Source organism: Rhinolophus hipposideros, assembly GCF_964194185.1.
Source record: "Rhinolophus hipposideros genome assembly, chromosome: 24".
Lineage (NCBI taxonomy): Eukaryota > Metazoa > Chordata > Mammalia > Chiroptera > Rhinolophidae > Rhinolophus > Rhinolophus hipposideros.
In genome coordinates this window covers 19,601,319-19,614,797 of record NC_138070.1, presented here as the reverse complement: position 1 = coordinate 19,614,797, position 13,479 = coordinate 19,601,319, and the positions used below count along the sequence as shown (strand labels likewise).

The following is a 13,479-nucleotide window of genomic DNA, read 5'->3' as shown; positions in this document are numbered from 1 at the left end:
GATGGAAAAATGGACAAGTTATTGGAACATTTTTTGTGATTGTGATCAATTGAGAAAAACACAGATTTAAGTCATTTCTTAGTATCTAAAGGGGAACGTTTTTACTTATCTTTTACATGTTTTTACTATGAAATTTGTATTTAAGAATATATATTCAGGGGTGGCCTTTTAGCTCAGTTGGTTAGAGCATGGTGCTGGTAGCACCAAGGTTGCCGGTTTGATCCTGCATGGGCCACTGTGAGCTGTGCTCTTCTTAAAAAACAAACAAACTGTGCATGTGTGTGTGTGTGTGTTCAGTCCCTATGTCTTATGTGATTATTTTGAATAATTTGGAGCTCCAGAGGAGTTTCACAGACATACAACGGAAATTGTGTTGCCAAGTGTAAAATACAGCTTTAATGTATACAGAATTTCTGTATGACTTCCTGAAAATAGACTCAAAATAGTATCCATTCCACTCAAAATACTATGCATTTTCATAGTTGACATTTCATGTTCTCAATTGGTTCTTGATTTTGTTTCTTTTAATTTTTCAGAGATGCTGATGCCACTAGAATAGATATTTATGCAGGTAAGATAGACATCAGTTCTTTCTTCTATGCCCAATGTATTTTATTGCTATGCCTAAGAAGAAATGAGTGGGAAATAACTGGTTCCTGGAGCCTGGAGAGATGGCATAATTACTCTCAATCTTAGGTAGAAACAAGGCAGACCTGGTTAGGCATTAATAGAAACCGAGAACATTGGTGTAAAGAAACTAACGTGGGGTGCCCAGATTTATAGATCTATTAAAATAGCCACCAGGAGATTTATGGAGATATGAAGTAGAGTAGTAGGGAGTGTGATGATTAGCTATTGGTGATTTTACTGGTTGGAGTTAGCAGGTGACGAGGTTTGTGGTACCTGCAGCCGAAGAGAGATCTTGTTGGAGGCCAGTTTCTCCTTCTGCAACCTTGATGAGGACCAGTCCCAACTTGGATAGATGGTGGTGTGAGTTGCATAAAACAGCTGGGTAACTGGGTTGCTCCTGAGGCCTGCAGAGAAGATATTCTCAGACAGAGGTGTCAGGTAGGAAGAAGGGCTGCTTTGCTTATTTAATTGGCTCTGTTGTTTAGGAGTAAGAGCCTTTTTTTGTTGGTTTGTTCCCCCCTAAAGTGGGTGCAACAGTGGAAGAATTCTTAGTCGTTATCATTGGCCTTTTTTTCTTCTTTTTTTAAATAGTTTGCTTTCTGCCTATTCAATATTTGTACCAGCACGTTTTTTCTTTTTTGGTCATTTGAATGCTAAAAATCTGGAAGCAGAATGGAGGAAGATAGCTTTTAAATTTAATTTGGATGCGTGATCTGTTTTTCTGAGAAACCTTTCTGAAGTATTCTGAAAGGCTTGAGGTAATATTTTGAATAACATTGGCTAGCTTCTGAGAAGACTTGAGTGTTTTTGTGGGAATATACAGTTATCAAATAACCCCTCTTCTTCATAGACCTATTTGATAAATGGAAACAAGCACACAACCAAGAAGTAATTCTCAGAACCTCCAATATCATATAATTATGAAGAATCTCCACAGGTATGATGAATTTCTCCAGAGTTTCTGATATATTCTGGAACAAAGTATATACTGAGAACAGCTAAATGTCAACTGTTAAAGTTAACAGAATTTAATTGCTTAAATTCTGAAAGTCTTCTGTCCAAACGGCTCTGTCAAAGTGGTGAAAATGACTCCTTTTAATTTTAGAAGAAACAGGAAAAAGAGGCATTGCAGAAGATGGTTACTAAACCCTCAGGCCAGATGGAGGTGCCAATGTGTATCTTACATCTCATTGTGCTTTAGTGGGGAGTAATTACAGCTACCTCTGAAAGAAATGGCGGCTATTTTATTCATTGCACGATGGCAAAGCAGAGAATGAGGCTCTCTATTTCCAAGTGACATCAAAAGGACAAATCATCATAGCCAAGTCTATTTGGAAGAAACTTTTAAAAAAAGATCATCTCTGCCCGCTCCTTCCACCTTTAGTGGGTGAATTTCAGCAAGGAAATGTCCTTCACACTCAAATGCGGCCGAACACTTGGATTTCAGTTTAAATAAAAAAAGACCCAGTGTGCATTTATTCAGTGCTCAGTGCTACTCCTATTATGCTTCAGGAGTAAGAGTCCCGAGAAGATGAAATTGGGGCTTTGCTAAATTCTCATTAGAGAACTTAGTGGCTAATTGGAGAGACAATTAGAACTCTACAGATGATTAGAGAACAATAACTCAATCTTGAGGGAACTGTCAAAGCAGTTAAGGATTAAATGGTGTGATAGAATCACTAAGCCCTATATAGCATTTTGGGAAAAGACTTAATTTACTCTAAGACTAGGAATCTGGACTGAGGTGTCATACTTTGTTACCTCAGTGCCTCATTTAACACATTCAACAGGAGGAATAAAAGCAACCTCATCTTACAAGTAAATTAATAGAATTAGTAATATCGCATAGAGGCATATATCTTGATTTATTGCGCTTCACTTGTTGCACTTCACAGATGTTGCGTTTTTTTATAAATTGAAGGCAAGATCCTTCAAAAAGATTACGATTTGCTTTATTCCACCGGTCTGGAAGTGAACTTGCAGTATTTCTGAGATACGCCTGTAATATAAGTTCTTGTTAACACATGGGGGAAAGTAATTTTCTATCTCCCATTCTGAAACAAGATTGATACTGAATTTAGAAATCTTCCCAAGCATCAGATGTAGTTCGAATTCACCACAAAGTCACATTTTTAGAAGATTCTATTAAACCTAAGAAGGGCGAGGAAGAAACCAGACTGTCAACTTGTAGAAGTAGGTGTTCACTTACCCAAAGTATTGCTATCAGATGGGGCCGGATCAAAATGTGCCTGTCAGAAGTAGACTGGAAGATAAGTTGGAGCAAATGTAACTGAAACAAATACTGTTCAAACAGGTTGTAAAATATGATGATGAACTTGGATGTCATTTTATTACAACCTCTGCATTAGGACAGTAGTATTTTATCATCTTTGACTTTTTGACTGATAGCTCTATTTTACATCTCTTCTGCTTCTTTCTTTTTTATGTCTTCTCCCCAGTGAAGAGACAATTAGAACTCTAATGGAGGGATGTCAGGCTAATTTGGAGAGGCCAGACTTATTGGGGGAAGCTTAGGTATGCAGCCTTCCAAACTGGCTCTGATAATCTTCCATAGCTGCTGCCAGGAGTTGAAGCTCAACTCGGAGAAGGCAGTTTGGCTTTGCCCTCCCTGTCTTGTTTCCAACCTGTATGATGGGAGGGGGAGCATACAACCTCCAGCTGCTTAGACTCTCCTCTATTCAGAGCCCCCCCTCCACAAAAATCCTTTCCTGAGAGGCTTCAGATATCACTCTGTTGGCTGATTAAAGTAAATATCAGGTGTTAGGAATGTATTTCTAACTGATGGATTGTCTGGGGAGAAAGTTTTGAGCAGGAGAGCCTTGTACTTGTTCTAGCTCAATGCTTGTCAAAGAGTGGTCCACTGACGGACAGTATTTGGATCACCTGGGAGTATGTTAGAAATGCAAATTCTCAGGTACCACCTCAAACCATACAATCACTATCCAGGGTGGAGCTTATTGAGATAAGCATTGTAGTTAGTAAAAGTGTCACACTGCTGTTTATAAAGATGAAGTTATTGCTCTGTCGGCTAGTGTCTCTTGGCCCTGAAGCAGTGTTGCACATGACCATGGATCTGGATACTACTACTGTGTTTCCCCGAAAATAAGACCGGGTCTTATACCGTATTTCCCCGAAAATAAGACCGGGTCTTATACCGTATTTCCCTGAAAATAAGACCGGGTCTTATATTAATTTTTGCTCCAAAAGACGCATTAGGGCGTATTTTCAGGGGATGTCTTATTTTTTTATTTTTATTTTTTTTAGACGTTCATCATTTATATCCCTCACACTGTGAACCCCCCTCCCCCATCCACTATCCCTCCGACCTCACACTGAGCCATCACATTATATATATAAAATTATAGTTGGCATTCATTAATGTTTAGCTTCTGGTGTACAATGCCATGATCAGGCCTCCACAGTATCTCTGAGGTGGTCTCCCAAATAGGACACATGTCCATCGGATACCCAACAAAATCTTTACAACATTATTGAATACGTTCCCCAAATTAATTTTCAAAAAACCCTGAGGCCATCTTGTGGTTACCAGCTGCTTCCTAATCCCTTAACCTTTCCCCTTATCCCCAGCGACCCCCCCCCCCCGCCCATCTAACAACTCGGTTTTTTCTTTGTGTCCCCAAAACTGTTTCTGATTAGTTCATTCACATATTCTTTTCTTTAGATTCCGCATATAAGTGAGATCATATGGTACTTGTCTTTCTCTTTCTGACTTATTTCACTTAACATAATGTTCTCTAGATCCATCCATGTTGTTGCAAATGATAAGATTTCTTTCTTCTTTATGGCTGCGTAATACTCCATTGTATAAATGTACCACAGCTTCTTAATCCAGTCATCTTATTTTTTGATATACAACAATGTACATTTATTCAAATACAGTCATGTCACCTTCTTCTGGAACATCGTCTTAACGTACTAAAATGCGTCCATCTGGCTGACGATCTATAGGGGGCCTTATATTCGGGGTAGGGCTCATTTTGGGGGAAACACAGTAGCTGCATACAGGCTATTGGTGACTATGTGGCCCGGAGGATCTTTTACAAGTGAAATCTTTGAAATGAAGTGGTTGAGCGAGAACGGGATCTCAGATCCACTGTTAAGTGATGATTTTGTGCTAAAACAGCCTGCAAATCCTGCTCTAAGAGACACAATGGCCTAGCAGTAACTTCCTAGGTAGTGTTCAAGAAATGCCAGTGACCGTTGGGGACTTTTCAGATGCACTTGGCTCAAACCAGTTTCTAGGTCCCAAAGCAGTCTTCATGTACATTTTATGGGTGAAGTAGATAGCAAATGCCTCTTAGCTAGATATAGAACACTTTTCCATGATCTGTACTGACCCAATTTGAGTCTCCATATGATACTTTGCTTCCTGCAGAAGAAACTTGGAAGCCTTTTTGTACTTTTCTTGCACTTGCTCTGGCTTGCTAGATCTCACTTGGGTTCTCCAGACTCTGTTAAGAGGCACTGCCAAAAGGAGAAATTTTCTTATGTACCGATAGTACTTCCAGGAAGGTCCTTGCCCTTGAACTTTCAAGAAGCACTTGTTATTATTTCACCAAAGTTCAGCTTCCTGAACACTGAGTGATACTCAAAAATCTCTGTGGTTTATAGTACTTCTGAAATAGCATTTTAAATTATATTAACTAGTCCATTTAACAGAACATTGTCATGACTCACTTGAATCTTTAGCCTGAGGGGAGGACAAAGCATTTTAAACAGACTCTTCAGCTTAGATAGATGTATAAAGTTGGTAAACTGCAGCTTGGGGAAGACAAAAAAAGTCTTTAATAAGGAAGTAAGATCCCAGGCACCTTGGGTTTGTTACTGTAGTACCTTACAAAGACCTCCTTCCTTTTAGTAGAAATGTTCTCCTGATTACAAGGCCTATGCTGTTCCTCCTTTGCCCACCTAGTCCTCATCATTGGGTCAAAGACACCTCGGAAACTGTGACCCAGAGTACTTTGAGTAACCACTTGTCACTGTAGAAGACAGCTGCAGAAAGAAGTCTCCCACCCCCTGGAATGGCACTCAGTCTGTTGTGTTCCTTCCCTGTTGGCCAAGAAGCCCTGCCGTAGCTGCTCTGTAACTTAGTGTCAAAGGACTATTCCTCCTTGCAGTCAAGCCTATCCAACTGGGAACCAGACAGCTTTCACTGCACCGTCTCACTTCTGGACTGGGGAGCCATTTCAGGGACCCAAAGTGTACAGGGGGTGTGATGAAGAAGACAGATAGCTCAGAAACTGCAGTTAGCCTGGGGATAGTGACACAGCGACTCAGTAATTCATCTTCTAGATAGCAACTGCTGCCACTGTGCCCATAGCATGCCTGGCTTGATCACTTTGTACTTAACCCACAAAAGGACAAACCTTGTTAGATTTGAGCAGTGTTGATAAGATATAGCATGTAGTAGTTGAAGAATTTTAGTGGCTTGGGTTTCACAGCAGGGGGCAGAGATACAAGTAATCCAGGTGGAGGGATGATTGAGGTATGCGTGAAATACATGTCTATTCAGTGGTCCTGGGTGTGGTTAGATGCTGGGCCAGGTATTAGCTGTCCTCCTTCTAGAGTTTTAAACTTTGTCATGAACTAGAAAGCATTGGAGAAGTTTTGGGAATTCCTACCCTTGAGGGACCTGACATTTAACTAGCTAGGTCTGTTACACAGAGAGGTCAGGTTTGACCTGACCTTCTCAGACTGACCTTCGCATTGATCTACCTTCTGATCATACTCTTGTTGGGTGTGATCTGGTGGTTAATCACCCAGTAATGGAAGCTGCTTTGTTTACAGAAAGGCGAGAGGATCTTCGAGGAGGATTTATGCTTTGCTTTTTGGATGATGGAGCAGGAATGGATCCAAGTAAGTGATGAGATGATTGCTTCTTTTGGGGAGGACATAACCATTTGTATAAAACACTTACCGTGTTAACTTATTTCTCTGTTGCTGCACTATTATAACTAGAAGATCCACCTGGGGAGAGAGGAATCTGTTGCAACATCTCAGGCTTAATTCCACTAATGGATTTGCCGGGTCTTGTCCTAGAATGGGAGATAGGATCTAAATGGCAAACTGAAGTCAGTGAAATTACCCATCTCTTGACATTATATTTATCAGCTTGCACAACATTCTGGAGTCGAATCTACAGCTCCTCCTCCCTGCCCCCGCCCCAAGCCTTATTACTATCTTTGGGTAACAGAACAAGATCATAGTGATGACATCACTGACAGGCCAGTCAGGGATTACCTCCATTTGCCTCATAGTTGTGAATTTCCTTGGACAGAAGTTTTCAGTAGATACACAGCCCTGCTTGGGGTTAACAAGGCTCAAACCTTTGATTTTGAGGAGCTGGGGAAAGAAATGCAAACTTTTCACTTTCTCTTCTGTCTGCCACTTCAGGCGATGCTGCCAGTGTAATCCAGTTTGGGAAGTCAGCCAAGCGAACACCTGAGTCCACCCAGATTGGGCAGTATGGGAATGGGTTAAAGTCGTAAGTATACTAGAAGCCTGTCACAGGACTGAAAACAATCAAACGCCGCTCTCCTGCTTCTCGCCCATGAAAACTTTCCTCCTTCTTGTCCCTCCATCACTGTAATTACGGAACAGAAGGAAAATCAGAAAGGAGGGGTTTGGGGACTTACCAGCTGTTGTCCAGCTTAGTTTACTTCAGAGATGGAAAAGTATGAACATGCAAAACTGGGTGGGGTGGGAGAAGCTATAGGTTTCTCTTGATACTGTTCTCTGGACTGCACCTCTCCTGTTGAAAATTCTTATTTTACCCTGTGGTTGAGGTCTTGGGTGGTAGTTCTGTGGGGTTGGGGTGTGCGAAGTTGGACAATTAAATTCGTGAACTCATCCTAGAAAAAGTGCTGCATACCTCATTGCTGAATATCACCATGGTCACCTGTGAAGTGCTCCCCTTGGGAAGCTATGCACTGACGCCACTGTGTTGTCCTTCCTTCAAAGCAATTTTGGAACTCTTTTTCTGAAATAGCCATCAGAACTGTTGTCGTATTTACCCTTGATGTCCTGAATGTCATAAAAATGTTTTCCTTTCCATGTTTCCTTTATCTTTGGGTAAAGAAAGAAGTCACTGGGGGCCAGATCAGGTGAGTAGGGAGGGTGTTCCAATACAGTGATTTATTTACCGGCTAAAAACTCCCTCACAGACAGTGCCATGTGAGCTGGTGCATTGTCGTGATGCAAGAGCCATGAATTGTTGGTGAAAAGTTCAGGTCGTCTAACTTTTCTATGCAGCCTTTTCAGCACTTCCAAATAGTAAACTTGGTTAACTGTTTGTCTAGTTGGTACAAATTCATAATGAAAAATCTCTCCGATATCAAAAAAGGTTAGCAACATTGTTGCAATAAGTTCGCAAACTTAATTATCAGACCTGTATCTGAGTGAGGGGGTCGCTTTATGGCGTGGCAGTATTTTCTGAGCACCTGCCACATGTCGCACTTCATGCTAGACACTGGGGATCCAGGGTAAGTAAGAGAGACCCAAACCCTCCCTCTCAGTGGATGAGGTCTCCACTCCCATGTCCTGCTAGGTCCTGTAGTAGGGACCTCCCTAATGTCTTCAAAGCCCTTGGGACTTCTTTCTCAGCCCTTGGTTCCCACTTGTTTGGTATTTGGAATGTGTTGTTCTGGTTTTGAGTGAAGCCCCAGGAGAAAGATTTCTATTTCTGAAATGCTCACTTCCAGCTGTACATACCTTTGGATGGAATAAGATTTAGTGGAATGGAGTTTGTACAAATGGAATTCTGAGTCATGTTTCCAGTCTTGCTGTGGAAACGTGTTTTGTTTGAGAGAGAGGGTGATGGTTTGGTCTGTCAACAGCATTGGTTGTCCTCATAAGCAGTGTGTGCTTTGGGTGTGTAAGGAAGAGAGTGTTCCCAAAGACATCAGGGACCCAGTCCCTGGACGTTTTGATTTGTCTCTCAGGACAGAAACCAAATGGTAACAACAGGCACTTTCCCATTTTCCAGACACTGTGCTAAAAACTTTACGTGAATGATCCTCACTATAGTTCTCTGAGGTGTAGGTACTATTCTTAGTTTCAGATTAGGAAATTGAGGTTTATCAATTATTAATTGAAGCGATTTTCCCAAATGTATAAAAGTGCCCAAGTGTGGAGCAGAGATATGAACCAGGCCTTTCTGACTGGAAAGCTGGAGCTGTGTCCATCTCACTTAAGTCAGACAAACTAAAGTTCAGATCTCACCTCAGCCACTTAATTATTCTCTGAGCCTCAGCTTTTCTCCTTTGTAAATTGGGATTATAATATCTACTGAGTTGGTTAAGGATGAAATGTTAACATTGCTACGAGAGCCCTAGCCTGGTTTCTAGCTTTTAAAAAAATTTCTCCTTTTTTTGATCTTTCCATGTCAGACTCCTGACCTGATTGAGTGAGTCTGGGGTAGGCCCTAGGAATCTGCATTTTTCTAGGTTCCCTAGGTGATTCTGGTGTGGTGATCTAACTCCCGTAGAGGCAATGTGATGTAAGAAACCCTGACTTACCATCTGGACTGTACGTCAGCCACCTCCTACCTGTCTTATTAGTTCTGTGGCCTCAGGCAAATCATTTCATCTCTCTGAATGTGTTTCCTAATCTAGAAAATAGGATTCTAATTGCTGACTTTCTCCCTTCCAGAGCAAGTTTTTGGAGCAACTGAAATGTGACTCTGAAAGTGCTTAGAAGACTGGGAAGGAAAGTGTACAGAAGTTGAGAGTGTTATTAGCATATTTTAGTAGAACAATTTTTGTAGGTGATCCATTGAGATGGAGCCATCTGGTGTTCAGAGTGAATTCATTTTGAAACCAATTTAGAAGTAACCCATAGGTGAAAAAGAGTTTCAGGAGGAAGTGATTTGTGGTGAGACTAGGGCTGAGAAACAGCCCTAGTCAGAGAGGTGGCATTTTTGGGTTGTTGCTGTTCAGCCTCCAAGGTCACGTTCAAAGACAGAGGGAAGAAAGAGGCACAAAGCAAAGTTTTTACCAAATTAGGGCAAGAATAAGCTTTGACAGAAGGCAAGATAATGCGCCTCATTTTGCCACCCAAAAGCTTTAGGGAAGAAGGGGGAGGATTGTGAAATTGTCAGGTGAAGGAGGATTGCCAGAAACTCAGGAACTGGAGGAAGAGAAACAGAACTTGACAGTCACCAGGGTGCCAAGTGTCCTGGGCGTTTTCCTCTGCATTTGGGGAAATTGGACATGGCATTCATTTGTGTGCTTGGCATGCCAACCTGGTTTGTATTTGTACATAGATGAGTGTAATAAGGCATTTTACTGCCATTACCTCCTTAGTGTATTATGAAGACTGATGAGATAATAGCCATGAGGCCGCAGAAGCTGCTCAGAAGAAAGGAGCTACACAGCCCCATTGTTCAGTGGGCAGTCCTCCCACTGGTATAGTGCTTCTGCCGGGTAACTGTTCCATGTTGTCTGGAAAGGCTTGTCCTGGCCTGCTGCTTGCATGGCTTAATCTGGCCAAACAGCGGAAGAAGCAGTTGATTGAATTCAGACTTTTGCCTTGTGGAAGTCAGTGTTAAGGCACATTGCCCAGAAACCCAAATCAGGGACCTGCCTGTGTCATAATGAGCTCGAAGTGGCAAAACAATTTTGAGACAGAAGATCGCTGTAGTTAATAGGACCTGAGCCAGTCATAGACCTTCTTGAAAACTATGATCAAGAATTAGATTTTATGTGGTTAGCCCCTACATTTGGCTGAGCCTTGGGATGGTACCGTTCTTTGGAGGATTTGTGAGCATAGGCAGTGGGTCGTTCCCTTGATGGTGCTGTCGTTTGATGAGTGGACAGGAGGGGAGTTTGTATCAATGAAGGAACGACAGGATGGGAATTGGACGTAGTTAGCATGGAAGATGATGTGTTGAAGGTGTTAGTTACTGGAGTGAAATCTGGTGGTGGCACAGTCAGAGGGTATAGCAGCCCTTGTGTGGCTGGGATAAACCCAGAGCATGGGAGGCAGGATTGTTACCATTGTGACAACAGCCACAATGGTGACGTGGGGGTGCCACTAACCTGGGGCTAATGATTGGTGGTGAATGTGCCCTAGAAGGGTGGTGAGAGAGCTCTGCATGGTGGCAAAGTGTGGTTGAGAAGGTTATAAGGACTCAAGTCAATGGAAGAGCAGACAGGAGGTGTGTAAGATGGGAGGAGAAGGAACAAGGGCTATGGAACTCAACTCAGGTCCTGAGACCTTAGCGAGGCCTTTAGGAGAGCCCCCCAAAGGCAGTTCAGTCATGTCCAGAAGGTAGATTGATTTGCTCTTTTTTTCAGATGAGCTTTTGAATCCCTGGGAGAATAACCCATTTCTGCTTCCCTTTCAGGGGTTCAATGCGCATTGGGAAGGATTTTATCCTCTTCACCAAGAAGGAAGACACTATGACCTGCCTCTTCCTGTCTCGTACCTTTCATGAAGAGGAAGGCATTGATGAAGTAGGTCCCATACTCGTGGTATGAGTCACCAGTCCACATTTCCTGGGTCTGCACAGGCTGTTTTCATAGATCATTTGCAATGCTGGGCTCTTTGGGGTTGCAAGATTGCAGCCATGCCCCTGTTAATGGGATTAACTGGGTGGTTGAATTGGTTGAGGGGTTAAGGCAGATACCTTAATGTGAGAGGAAGTAAAAATTCAAAGCTTCACCCAATCAAGTGGCAGGAACCAAGAATTGTGTTTGCAGCTCCCTTAGATCTGCAGCTTGAATTCAGTCTGGCAGGTTGTCACTATGGAGAGTTGTTTTATCGGGGGGAGTATTTTGGGTTTCCGTGAGTATAGGTAGAAACCACAGCTGGAGCAGCACTGTCTTTCCCATATGATGGTGATTTTGTGGAATGTGCTGTGAGCGCATTTTCCTTTTGAGGAAACATGTTGCTCTAAGCATCTGTGTCAGCTGCAAGTCTGATACTTATAGGGCCTGGGCAGGTAGTGAAGCTGGTGAGCATTTGGAAACCATCAGTGTAAATTCTTTGCTAAATGGCAGCTGATACTCAGCCCCAGCTGATTATTGCTATGCTGAAAGTAAGGCCTAATGAATGTATTCTGATTTTGAAACATTTGGTAATTAATTCACTATATGAGCTAAACATGTACTCAGTTGATTCTCTTCATTGCCTGATGACTCTGATATCTGCAAAGCTGTTCTAGTGAGGTGTTTGCCCCCTCATGGATGAATCGGGGAAGGCCTTAGTCTGCCCAGCTTCAGACTGGACTCTTACTTTCTTTCATGTGTGAGAAATGGAGGCCTACAGAGAGAAATCCATAGCTGTCATATCAGCAAATAGGTGAATTCAGTCCAAGTTTTAATCTAAATTCATTTCTATCAATTAGCTATGATTAAATCTGTACTGGCCCTATTTAGATGTGAGCCTAAATCATAGCAAATTAGTTCATGTTGGGAATAGAAGGCTATCTTTTTTCTTACCATCTTTGCTTGGCAAGCCAGTGGATTTGTTTGTCTTTTTGGTAAATGTGTCAGTTCATTCAGCATAGAGTGAGGGAGATGCTGCAGCTGGGAAGAGCAGACTTCAGGAAGAAGGTAGGGCAGGAGAACTTTGCCCAGGCTGGGGTTTTCAGGAATGTTTCCTTACTGACTGAAGGTGGTGGGAGAAGGGTGATTAAATCAATAGAAATAGTCTGTTCACGGCCCTGAGGGCTGGTGAGGCTGTGGGAAGGGACTTGGCAGAGGGGCCACCTGAAGAAAGGTGGTAGCCTTTGAAGAGCAGGGAGGGCCAGGTCAGGCTTGACCTCAGGGCGTTGGTGAGTGTGTAGGACTATTAAAAGCAATCATTAAAGGGAAGTTAAGCAAGGGTGTGGCAGTATCAGGTTGTCTTTAAAAGATTAGTTATTGTGTGGTGATTGGATTGGGAGGATTTGGCTGTTGGAGTGGACCAGTTGAAAGGCCCTGGCTGTGTGTAGCCTGGTGGGACTCAAAGCAGGGAGGTGTGAGAAATAGGAGTCTTCATCTCTTTAGTACATTGGACCCATAGATTTGGTTTTTGATCATTAGAGGAAAGAGGAAAAAGGGGTCATGGATGACTCAGGTTCTGGTATGGCAGCTGGGCATAGTGGGCTGTCTTGAGCTGCAGAAGAATGGAAGAGGCAACTGGGAGGGGAAGGGTGTTTTGTCCTGGGCATGCAAAGTTAAGTCTGGGTCTGGAGTTTGGGGGAGGCCTGAGCTTCAGGATTCTTGGTAGCAGTTGAGGTCACCTGAAGGAGTGTGTCAAGTGAGAAGAGGACCTGGGATCTCAGTCGTGCTGATGTTTAAAGGCTGGGGAGAAGAGAAAGTGGCAGAGGAGTCATGAGTGTCCAGAAGGAGGAAAACCAGGAGAGTGGTGACATTGAAACTAAAGAAATGTTCCAGTGACAGGGATGGGTGCCAGTGGAAGTGAATGCCCATGGTTTAAATAATGCCATTGTCACCTGGGGCTGCTGTGAAGAATGGGAGGTGCAGAGTGAGGTACAAATTCACAGAACACAAATGGAACTCAGTTCCCTGGTGAAAAACGTAGGTTGACATTTTTTCCTTACTTGGTACTAGGTCACTGTTCTGGATTTGTACTCTCATGTGAACTCAGCCAAGATTTCAAAATATCATTTTTGGCTGGATGGGAATGTGTCCATAGCACCTCTAGGGTTGGATTGTATAGACATGAAGCTTCTTAGAAACCAGCAAATGTCTTGAAACTCTTAACAGTTTATTATCCTGGCACTTGCTGAAAAACAGAATTCTTTTTTCCTCACAGTGGGCTATCTCCTTTGAACCTCTGAGGTGCCTGGATTAGTTTGCT

The 13,479-nt window shown here is 42.6% G+C and overlaps 1 protein-coding gene across 3 annotated transcripts in view; it reads left to right on the top strand.

Annotated features, from left to right (window-relative positions):
- MORC2 (MORC family CW-type zinc finger 2) overlaps positions 1-13,479 on the top strand; it is a 40,925-nt gene that overhangs the window by 9,032 nt on the left and 18,414 nt on the right. For all 3 annotated transcript variants that reach the window (XM_081037525.1, XM_081037524.1, XM_081037526.1), the window contains exons 3-6: positions 537-571; positions 6,460-6,528; positions 7,066-7,156; positions 11,018-11,126. In XM_081037525.1, coding sequence (XP_080893651.1) covers positions 537-571; positions 6,460-6,528; positions 7,066-7,156; positions 11,018-11,126 — 304 coding nt within the window. The remainder of the gene's footprint in view (positions 1-536; positions 572-6,459; positions 6,529-7,065; positions 7,157-11,017; positions 11,127-13,479) is intronic.